Consider the following 11,517-nt stretch of genomic DNA (forward strand, 5'->3'; position numbering starts at 1 on the left):
GTCACAATTAGTCTGACATCTGTCCGTTTATACTTGCATAATGCGCGTGGTTTGCTTCTCAGATAGATAGATAGTATGGCGAGTATAGATAGATGGATAGATAGATAGATGGATAGATAGAGGGGCTATAGCCCCATGAGAAATCTGTGTAGCCACAATTAACCCCCTCCAGCATTTTATTAGATATTATAAAATACATCTCTAAATTATTTTTCTATTACTATTCTTTCTCAGATATTATTTTCTCTATGCATCAGTCTATGGCGCCTCTGTAGCCCCAGGAGAGAGAAAAAAAATCCTGGAGACGTCCCAGAAAAAATATATACAGCGGACTGCACTCTTATATTCCCCTTTGAGGGATTGAAATGACTGAGTCCAGTAAATAAAACATACAGGATCCTAATTTATTACGTAGTGATGGTAATGACCGCTAGGCGGCGCATGCGCACCTCCCACCCACGCAGCCACCTCTCCCACGTGCAGCGGTGCGTGGTTGCAAATGTACTCGAGGGTGAGTGTGCTGGAGGAGTTTGTTGTTCTCCGGTTCAGACCCAGCCCCTTGCTTTATGATTGGCTACACGGCGAGACTGGCAGGCGTGTTCCCCCAACCTCGACGCGTCAAACGCGCCGAAGGGCGTGGCCACCTGGGGTTATTCCAATCCAAGTTTTTGGGCACATGCAGGCGTCCCCGTGATGTGTGTGAGTGACTTGCTGCTTTAAAGTTGTTCGAAAGTCTTGAGTGGAGAGCACAGACAGTGACACTCGCCGCTTGTCTCACCTGCATCAGTTTTTCTTGTCACCGATCAAGATGTCAACGTTTAATCACATCTTTGGAGAAAGGGGGGAAGTTCCTGATCTCATCAGATCCTTGGCTGACTATCCCTTCTCTTTCCCAGCTTTTGATGACTGTGGTAAGTGAGAATAGTTTTACTTGTCGTCGAGAAGTATTCAACATAGTTTGGTGTGTCTGATATTTGGCTGCATTCACTTCTAGGCCACGCAAAGTTTTGTGAACTAATGTGGTTTTGATTGTGCTGATAACATCATTCTATTCAATTTGAACAATTATGATATAATTATTAATTATATCATATGTGGGTTTTTAGTTTGTTGTTGTGTACTCTACCTTCATAGTGTCAAATCAAATCCAAGGCAGTCTTGTTTCATCGATTCATTCATGTCATGACATATTTATGTCGTTCTGATGTGAAAATGCTAAATTGTTCTTTTTATTGGAGTCTTTAGCTGGATTTTTTGTTTTGTTTCCTTTTCTTTTCACTCGTGAATGTCCACAGCTATACTATTAATTCATGGCTAAATGTTTTTAATAAAGTGAAAGCTAAAGTTTTCGCATAGTTAGGCACTTTTAAACGCCCACTGTTGGCTGCGAGTCTTAACGTTGGCCTTATACGAACATTTTTTGAATAAATTCTTATATTGGCACTGTGAGTGTCAGATATTGGGTAACGGGTTTCATATTTGTAAAAAAAATTTGGTCATTTGATCGTAGTAGCACTGACAGATTGTTTGAAAACGTGCTGTGTATCACACCCTCCCCAATATTAACCATAGCATTATTAAGTAGTATTGCCCCTGATTAAAATATTTCGTTTGAAGTAGAAAATCAGATTACGCCATATTTCATGGATTTTGTTTACAAAATGCGAATGGCCACTAGAGGACAGTATTGACAAACAGCATTTACCTACAATTGTTTTCTTATTCACGCGGCGATTAAAAGTGACCACAAAGATTTACTTAATAAATAATACTTCTTCATTATAAAAAGATAAAATTTTAAAAAGCTTAGTACTTTGTATATAGCCACTGTGTCAGTAGTTAGCAAAAGATTGCTTTATGTAGACTTTGATCAGTCAGACGACCCCCCCCCCCCACACACACACTCGTCTGAAGGACGGCAAAACATACACGTGCAGCGCAGCAATGTGCACTTTGATCGTCATGTCTGTTAAATCAGATATCTGCTAGGCAACACAGCACTTGTTGGCGCCGCTCTTGCTTTAAGAATATCGCGTGCAACAGAACGTGAGAAAGAGAAACTGATTAGCTTGCGATAAGAAATAAGGGGGTTCAAAAAGATAAATTTGTACTATGGTCACACGTCGGACTATATGGCGTCATGATATTGCAGTATTTTTTTTTATACTGTTAATTGTAGGCCTGTCTCATGGTAAAAAGACAGGTTGCGGAAATAATTAATAATACATTTACTGTAGTTCTTGTATTATTATATGTTTTTTTTAAGCGGTAGCTGCTTTCCACTGACGAGAATGTCAGTTTTTTTTTTTAAGCGGTAGCTGCTTTCCACTGACGAGAATGTCAGTTTTTCAGCACGTGCGGAGCAGCACGCGGCCGCGCCCCCTCCACAGCTTGTACTGTCATGTGAGCGGGTGAGGGCGGGTGGCACGTGTTTTGCCACGAGTGTTCTCGAGGCTGGGTTGCAGGCGAGTCTGCTATCAACACTTTTTTTTGTGGTTTGGAAACACGGTGAAAGTATGACATTATTGTAACATAAGCGGGTCGTTTTCTGGCCACATTGTAAAAATAACCTAAGTGTCTTTTCAGAGTCGTGACAGGTCCGCCTTTGACAAGAATGACTTAATGTTTTTTTAAGACACATTTTTAGATTGAACTCATGTTTAAAATGAAAGCATTTTGAGCTTGATAAATAAAAAAAAATGAAATAAAATAAAATAATGGGGAAAAAAGACCACTAGCGTATCCCATGAAGGTGCCATCACATGACAGAATAAGCAACCAATCAGATTCTACTATGCCCCAAATGGGCGTGGCTGTCGCCTCATGAATATCCAACACACGCTCTGGATGGGCACGGACAACACAAAGGGGAGCAGTGTAATTTCCGCATCTCAGTGTTCTATTGTCGACAGGCAGATTTTAACGTCGCAGAAGTTGGAAGGTGACCCATAGTATCGTTGGTATATATACATTTTTAAATTCTGCGACAATGTCCGGTAAAGCAGCTAAAGCAGCGGTGGCTGTCGCGCTTCTTCCCGACATAACCGTCGACCCAGCGGCCAAGCAGAAGTCTTTCCCGTTTGTTATAAAGAAGATTATGGACATCCCCCCTCCTAACATTCTGGAGGAAGGCGACGACGGTAAGACCGTAGTGTCAAAAAGTGTTTGTGAATGTGAACGTTCGGTGCAGCTCAGAAATGGAAAAGAACAAAAAGTTCCAAGTGCAGTGGGCTGCGTACCCACGCTGTAAATACGCCCCCAACACAACCCGATCATGGTGGGTTCATGTTTTATATTTTTCTCTTGTTTCTTTTTGTTCAGAATTTTCTGAGCTGCGTGTGTAGTCCAAGCAACATCCTGTCATTGTGGTGTTGTGTTGCGGAAACACCCCCTCTGCCATTGACATTGACAGACCCTTGGTTTACCTGCTACAACCTTTAGTCCCATCACAATATGTTCATTGACGCCCTATTTGATGAAACGAATTGTTCTATCCTCTTGTGTTGAATTCAGAGCTCGAGAAGGAGAAGCTGTGCTCAGCTGACGATGTGGAGGGGGGCGGGGTTGCTGCAGCCAGCGCTGGTGGGGCTTCAAGGGGAGGCAGCGGGGGCAGCGCTGGAGGGGTTTCAGCCTCTTTGACCCCAGCCATTTGGGAGAAGACCATTCCCTATGATGGTGAGACCTTCCATCTGGAGTACATGGACCTGGATGAGTTTCTGTTGGAGAACGGGATCCCTGCCAGCCTGGAGGATGAGGAGCTGCAGAAGACGCTGACTCCGGCTGAAGGGAAAGGCAAGAGCACCCTCAAGGTTACAGCCACAGCCAGCGCAACGTCGATGCCCACGTCTTCTACGCCTGAACCCGACACCTCTACTGTCGCCTCAGAGCCAGAGGAAGCGGTGACTGTCACCACGCTACTGCCCGCCAAATTGGAAGATGATGATGAGGAAGATGAGGAGCAAGAAGAGGAAGATGAGGAGCAAGAAGAGGAATCTGTGCCCCATGAGGCAAAAGCAGAAGAAACTGTGGAAATCAGCAAGCAGAATCCTGGTGAGAAATTTGCATTCAGATAGTCCCACTCATTTTTATCACTTGCTACGTTAGAGTTCGGGTTTCCCTTTAGAAGGCCATTGTGATGATGGAAACCATATAAATGCATATATTGTCACTTAGGGGTTTGCATCTCTCCGATAAGACAATTTGATACATATCTCAATACATAGGGTATGATATGATTCAAAGAACAGTACATTTTAAAGTTAAACGATTCGATTCAATTGGGATTACGATCTAATTCAATAAGGTACGGCTCAGTTCGAAAGGGTATGATTCAATTAGTTTCTTCTTGAGAGTAGACAATCATTTTACAATATGAATTACCTTGCCAATACTGTACATAATTAATTAATTAAATTGAAAGGAACAACAAATCATTAGCAATTTTTTACACCTATAATACTTACCTCATATTATATATGAACAGTTGCCCCTTTAATTGATTATTTACAGTATATTGTTAACAGCTATTTGAACTGAAAAAAAAAAAATCAATTAAACTTGTTCAATTTTGAAATTATTTTGGTGGGGGTAGAAATACATGTAATATCTGTTAAAAATCAAGTAAAAATGCATTTTTAATGATCAAAACAAATCCATTTATTTAATAACAAGAAATCTGTACAGTAGAGTGAGGCGGCAGGCCATATCTGACCCCGGCCTTGAGTTTGACACTTAGTAGTCATTTCATGAGCCTTTTAGAAAAGTTGTACTATGTGGTTATACTTAAACAACTATGCAAACAATCTCTGGACAGTGTAGTAAGTAGTGAAACTAATAAAACCTGACCTTTGAGCGCATAATTTTAGCAGTTTTTATAGCTTCTTTGACTAAGTCCCCTGTCTCGTGTCTTAATGCATCATCCAATACGTTTCCTGGTGGGAAAGAAAAGATTACAGTGGATCCTTGAATGTTCCTTATGTGGTGGTGGTTGACATCTGGCTTTGAAATTTGAAGCAAATCTTTCAAAACTATTGAAATCTTAAGAGTCCGCTCTACCAGCTAGTATAGGCAATGTTACTTTTAACTAAGTAACATTTAAACATTCTTCTTGATAATACACGTATAAAAATAAGTAAGCATGACCTGATATTGGCAAAATAACCAAAAATCCATTAAATTTTTCATAATGCATTTCTCAATGCATGCATAAAAGATCCAATATTCCACAACAAATGGTTAAAAGCAAACGGCAGAATAACCGCACACTGTGATTTTATTTCCCAGTTTAAAGGGCTCGCTTGCGTAAAAACTGCTGAACATTGAACAGCATACCAACATTAAGTGCAAGAAGTCATTTAAAGCCTACCCCCCCCCCCAAAAAAAATAAATAAACTCATTCAAAATTTGAATATTATTGAGTACTGTTTGTCCGGCATGCCATTCCAATGAGGCCTACTCATGTTGTAGTTGCAATAAAACCCAGTGCAAGTGCAACTACACCATCTAGTGGTGAACGGTGATATTATATATTACAACTGTACAGTGGACCCCCGCTATTTGCGGGGAGATATGGACTGGACTGGCCCTCAAATACCGAAAATCCGCGTACATTTGACACCCATTACAACACCCCCCCCCCCCCCCCACACACACACACACTCACACACACACACAAATGTACTAAAAATGCAGATAAAGCCCCAATCTAAAAACTAAATCTTGAAGAAAATCTGCAAATGGCGCTGAGCTGCGAGTATTCGGAGATCCAGAGAGAACATTTTTATAATTTAACCCCCCAATTTTTAAAACAAAAATAAAACTGTACTAAAAATGCAGATAAAGCCCCAATATAAAAACAAAATATTATAGTATTATACTATATAGTATTGTACTAAAAAGTTATAGTACAATTGTTTTATCATCAATTTATTTGTTATAGAGGATTTATGAGGCATATAGTTTATTCTATATTTTTTAGAAAATTCTATACAGATGGCATCCACTTGTCATGTTGCTAATACGAGTGTTAAAGAAGTTGCCATTGTAAAATAAAACATGATAAAAATGTGACTGACATGGGCGGGCCACACAAGGTTGCGTCATTTTGGGGTGTTTAAATAAAGCATTGCATGCACCTTGTTTAGGGTGCTCCTTTCGAAGCTCAATTTCCCCCGTGTCGTGACAGGGTCTGGAGACCGTAACACGCCGTCTCCCGTCAACCCGGACGACATCGAGGTGGATGTTAACTTTCAGCCAGATCCCACCGACCTGGTCCTGTCCAGTGTGCCGGGGGGAGAGCTGTTCAACCCGCGCAAACACAAATTCTCTGACGAGGAGCTCAAGCCGCAGCCCATGATCAAGAAAGCCAAGAAAGTGTTTGTTCCCAACGAACAGAAGGTATCCTGACTCACTCGTGAGCATGTTTGGTCCACACACTCCGCCGGCGCACCTGTCAATTTGGTGGCAGAAAGTAGACTCATTTTTAGACAGCTAAAAAGCAGTTCTAAATTAGGGCTCGATGATTAACCGAAATTTTATCGTGATTTCGATTCTGACTTCTCTCAATCATTCACATGTAATGATCGAAGAAAAACGTTTAATGTGCAGAAGTTTAAAGTTGACAAATTCCCTACGTTGTGAAAGTACCCTGAATGCACCATGTAGCTTGTAGCTAGCCCGAAGAGAATGAGTGTGATTCTGCGCACTTTAAGCTGCTTAATGACGGTCCATTTGGAGTTAACTGTAAAACTAGACACACAATAAGGAGAATTACATACAGTGTGTATTTAAATACAAAACATGCTTAATTTTTAAAACATCGAGAGCCTAGCGCTAATGCTAAAGAGCATGGCAGACCCCATTCAAATGCTAACAGGAAGTTAGCATCAACTTCGGGAGTAATAGTCCTTCAAATAACGAATATTCACGCACAAATGCTGTGGAAACACATACCCACAAGTAAAATAACACTACTCAAAGGCACAAATTCTTCCCAATTTGTGAAAAAAAAAAGTTATTTTAGAATTCAATCGCAACTTTCTTCTGCTCTCATTGTAAATGTGTACACCATGGATGCACGACACCACACTGCCCTTAAGAGGCCGAAACGCGCAGGAACACCCAGTATTTGTTTTATGCAATGACTGTTTTAGTATACAGTATTTTTTATTTTAACTTCTTTTATTTGAACTTTTTTTGTTTAAAGATTCACATAATTTTCCTTTCCTCATAATTCAAGGATACAAATATATCCAATGGCTTTTTGTTTTTTGGTCATACCAACACACATTTCCATATGACGTAGCACAAAATACAATATTTTGATAGCCCACTAAGTCCCCAGACTTGTTAAAATAACATAATGTTAAATAAATATGATATAGAGGGTAATGTAATGCTTAAGTTTTAAAATGAAGAATGAATATGCAAGAGGCTTGAATTTCATATGATATTTATACTGTAAGGCTATGTTATACTTGACAAAGAATAGTGTTTAAGAATAGTGTTCGACATGAAAGGATGAATGGGCTATGATCGTAGTTTTGAGTACACGTAGAGTTTTAGTAGTTTTAAAATCAATGAATAATCATTTTATTATCGTGATTTCAATCTTGTGATTTTTATTTTTCCCATAATCGTCCAGCCCTAGCCTAGGTTGTGGCACAGGGTATGACTTGTCCTATTTTTGCTTAGGATGACAAATATTGGTGCAGGAGGAAGAAGAACAACCTGGCGGCCAAACGTTCCCGTGATGCCCGGCGTCTCAAGGAGAACCAGATCACGGTGCGCGCCTCATTCCTGGAGCGGGAGAATGCAGCCCTGCGGCAGCAAGTGGCCGAGATGCGGAAAGACTGCGGCCGCTGCAAGAACTTGGTGGACCGCTATGAGGCCAAGTACGGTCCGCTGTAAAGACCTGCTTCAATATCAAATTCTCAATCCGACAAAAGCAGAACTTCCTACCCCGCAGAATTCAACACAGACACAAACACACAAAGGAAATCTAAATTTACACTCTGGCTGACCTCCGGTCACTGTGTCGAGCTCCGGCCGCGGGTCCGAACCTGGCGCTGGAGTGTCGGATACACACTTGGGGGCTGGGCTGAGGAGCGGTGGTTGCGGGAAGGTCTGTGGAGAGCGCCTGGCTCCTTCACTGAGAGGAAGGCCACAACACTCCCGTGGAACATAGGGTTGGTCTCGAGATGCTTTGTGTCTAATTCCTTTTCATTCTCAAGTGGGATGTAGATGCTGAGACAGAAGAAGAATGGAATAGAAATCAGGTAGTTGGGCCTGGAAGGCGCGGATACCCTCAGGTGGTGGACGAAAGTTTTTCTGTCAAGTAACACACACACACTATATGTATGGTCATCTCCGGTGTGTAATCCCTTGTTGCACTTTTAGCTAGAAAACGTGCATGAAGTCTTCGTACTAATCTCAGATCAGCTTCCCGAGCCTCAGAAAAGATTGAATTAATCACCTTAACAAAAGGAAAAGTGCAGTTTAAAAAAAAATAAAATAAAATTCAGTTTGCTATCAAAAGTACTCGTTTGAAGGAATCTATGGCCCTCCCTTTTGTGGAGGGGGATGTACGTAAAAGGATGTTTATTTTACTACACTCTGCAAGTAGAGGGCGCTTGGAGCCCTCACCTGCCTTTCATAGTGTAGTGATGGCTGGATTGTTCTTTAAAAAAATAATTGAGCGGCCCTTCCTAAATGACTGCTCTGAAACCCTGTAAATAAATAAATGATAGTCTGGAGGTCTTTGTATCATCCTAAAATGGATTTTGACTGTGTCTTTATAATCCAATGCTATTCCTATCTTTGCCAAATAGTAAATGAGTGCTGTATTTATTCTGATGGTAATAATGCATCTGTTGATTGTGATGTACAAGATTCTTTATATCGCTTTTGAGGAAAATGTCGAATGAAACCAATGACTAAGCAGGGACTCCAATGGGTTAACTGTGTTTGTTTTTAAAAACAGATTTATATACGGTAGTTAAAAGGGATTCTTTGTCTCCACTCAAAATATAGACGTATAATCAGTGTGTGTGTAACACGCGAAGGGCAGGGTACACTCTTATTTACCTCATCCAGCACTTTTTGCTTTGAAAGGGTCGAACAGGTGATGGTTGAAGTAGAGAGCACGCACAGTAAATGTAGTGTGTGGTCTATTTGGCAAAATGTCAAATCCGATTTATTTTTTTTAATGCCTGTTTTAATTAGTAAGTACATCACAGACTGTTACAAGACTGGTGTCTTCTCCAGATGCCGATTTATTTTATTTTGGATTTTTTTGTGATTGGTTGGCTTGTGCGCCAATTAATGTGGCAATAATACCCTGTTATATATTGCTTGTTTGATTTCAGTGATATTATGTGTAAAATTGCCATGATGTTATTTCTAAGAGGAAATGCCCCAAAGTCTTTTGTGCTTCCACTTTGATCCTGTGTAGTCTAGGATCGTAATGCATGAAACCCAGTGTACTTTGTCTTCGGTCAATGTCTTGACTATTCTACACCAAGTGTACTTACGTATATGTGAACCATCACTAAAGAGCAGACGTGCTTCACGATGGCCAGATTAATGCAGAGCATCTGTATAATGTTGTTATGACCCGCATAATAATGCCAGCCATCTTGAGTGTGGTCTGCTTGGATTTCCTTTTTTGGGCGGGGCAAACATCAAACATCAGCTGAAAATGGCATCTTTTGATCACTGTGTGGATTGTTTCCTATGAACTGAAAATTGATCTATATCTAGATTTACTGGATCAGTTGGTGCTTAAGTGTTTTCTTGATCGTTTCAATTTCAACACGGTGTAGTGCAACGGACATTTCTAATTTCTTATAGTTTATTTTGCATTGACATTCAAACTAAATATGCACTGCATTGGACTGTCAGTACAGCCGATGAGTTTTTAAATTAAATTCATAGTGTTGTGCGTAATTCTCACTATGCCTCGAGAGAATCTTTTAGATGAATTACTGGGGTAGGTCAGTATGTAGCAGTTTTTTTTCATGCACAGCAAAGTTTAAAAAAAAAATAGCTTGAAGATAACAGATATATGCTCTAATATTTTACAAAATTCCAGATTTTATTCTATATCAGTTTGCTCCACTATTAAGCAAAGAAAGGGAGAGCAATTGCATATGTGGTAGAAAAGGTTCCTACTAAATTAGGGTTGTCAAACATACGGCTTGTGGGCCAGAATCGGCCCTTCAGGGAATCCAATTGGGCCCGCGAGGACAGAACACAAATGGCAATTTTTCACTCAAATTAACTGTTGCTAATTCTGCCCACTGGAGGCCGCACTGACAACCACTTAAATGACATACTGAAATTTGGCTGTCACTCAGGATTTGATTTGCAAAAGTGATGTGCTCATTTTCTTTAGAGATTACTCTATGCGGTAATATTTTCAGAATGTACTTATATATTTCCACCCAAAAAGGCAATATTTTAACTTGTTAATTTATTAGGCCATGGACATACAGGTCCGGCCCACTTGAGATCAAATTTGGGTCTAAGTGGCTCCTGAATTAAAATGCATTGAGAGCCCTGTTCTAAAGTGTACTGCACTGGCACTACTTCTAAGGTAAATGTGTGCAAGCTTTTGTTTTATTTGTGTCTACTGTATTTTTATTTTGATGCACAACACAAACTAAAACCTTGTTTTACATGTTTAGTAATGTGCATGCATAACAAGATATATGCTCCTTGGTGTAAAACAATTGATCAAGCACAAACTATATGAAAATGTTTTCCTTTACCTGGTGGTGATGCTAATGTGTACATTTGAAGGTGAAGGTTAAACAGCCCCGTTTTAGTTATTTTTGGCATCACAGCTATTTGAAGCAGCTACAACTATAAAACAAAATGATTTAATAGTATCAGGACATTTTAAAAATGTTGGTCTTTTTTTGTGTGTGTTTTGCATTACTTTCTCTATAAATGATTCTGTTGGGTATTTTTGTATTGTCTTAACCATGTATGGATACATGACACTGAAGTGCCATAGTTCTGTATCGTGTATCATGCATAAAAAAATAAATAAATCGAGATGTAAAGACAAGTGGGCTCTGTTTGACCTTGACTTGTCATCGGATGGCTCCAACCAACCTGTGTGTTGACAGACGGTCCAATAAAGATGTGATTTCATTAGCCATCCATCTGCACGTGTACACACGCGCGCACACACACAAACGCACACACACACACACACACACACACACACGGGGTGTTTTTGTTTGGATGCTGCACGCGTGTTCCCTCCTCCCTACTGTTCGGTCATCAGTATTCCAGAAGAGTAGGAGCTATTGCGTAATGATCACATCCACACACAGGGGAGCAGTGTTGCGTAACAGCAGCAGCAGCCTGAAAGAGGATGGGCGTGTGTGTTCACAAAGGAAAGTATGGGGATGCAAGGGAGGAGCTCTAGGAAGCCGAAGAGATGAGGGGGGCTCCGAGCGGGATGGGCTGAGGATGGGAGAGGAAATGCTGAGGTGGGGCAAAAAGAAA

General features: G+C 40.5%; 1 protein-coding gene across 3 annotated transcripts; it reads left to right on the forward strand.

The window, feature by feature from the left end:
• Positions 1 to 703: 703 nt before the first annotated feature.
• Positions 704 to 11,071, forward strand: tefb (TEF transcription factor, PAR bZIP family member b). 3 transcript variants are annotated; one of them, XM_077558746.1, is made up of 5 exons: positions 2,827 to 3,140; positions 3,514 to 3,792; positions 3,886 to 4,050; positions 6,185 to 6,396; positions 7,693 to 11,071. In XM_077558746.1, the coding sequence occupies exons 1-5, from the start codon at positions 2,990 to 2,992 to the stop codon at positions 7,906 to 7,908; spliced, it is 1,023 nt and encodes a 340-aa protein (XP_077414872.1). In that variant the 5' UTR covers positions 2,827 to 2,989; the 3' UTR covers positions 7,909 to 11,071. The 3 variants fall into 3 exon arrangements, with proteins under 3 accessions (XP_077414871.1, XP_077414872.1, XP_077414870.1); XM_077558745.1 differs by lacking the exon at positions 2,827 to 3,140 and adding an exon at positions 704 to 911 and having other exon boundaries at positions 3,514 to 4,050; XM_077558744.1 differs by having other exon boundaries at positions 2,828 to 3,140; positions 3,514 to 4,050.
• The last annotated feature ends 446 nt before the right edge of the window (positions 11,072 to 11,517 follow it).

Source organism: Vanacampus margaritifer, chromosome 2 (assembly GCF_051991255.1).
Source record: "Vanacampus margaritifer isolate UIUO_Vmar chromosome 2, RoL_Vmar_1.0, whole genome shotgun sequence".
NCBI classification, from domain to species: Eukaryota; Metazoa; Chordata; class Actinopteri; order Syngnathiformes; family Syngnathidae; genus Vanacampus; species Vanacampus margaritifer.

Excerpts from the sequence above, each read along its gene's own strand:
- tefb (XM_077558744.1), top strand. The coding sequence starts at position 2,990 with ATGTCCGGTAAAGCAGCTAAAGCAGCGGTGGCTGTCGCGCTTCTTCCC. Across the intron at positions 3,141-3,513 it reads TCTGGAGGAAGGCGACGACG|AGCTCGAGAAGGAGAAGCTG; the intron begins GTAAGACCGTAG and ends TGTTGAATTCAG. Across the intron at positions 4,051-6,184 it reads AATCAGCAAGCAGAATCCTG|GGTCTGGAGACCGTAACACG; the intron begins GTGAGAAATTTG and ends GTGTCGTGACAG.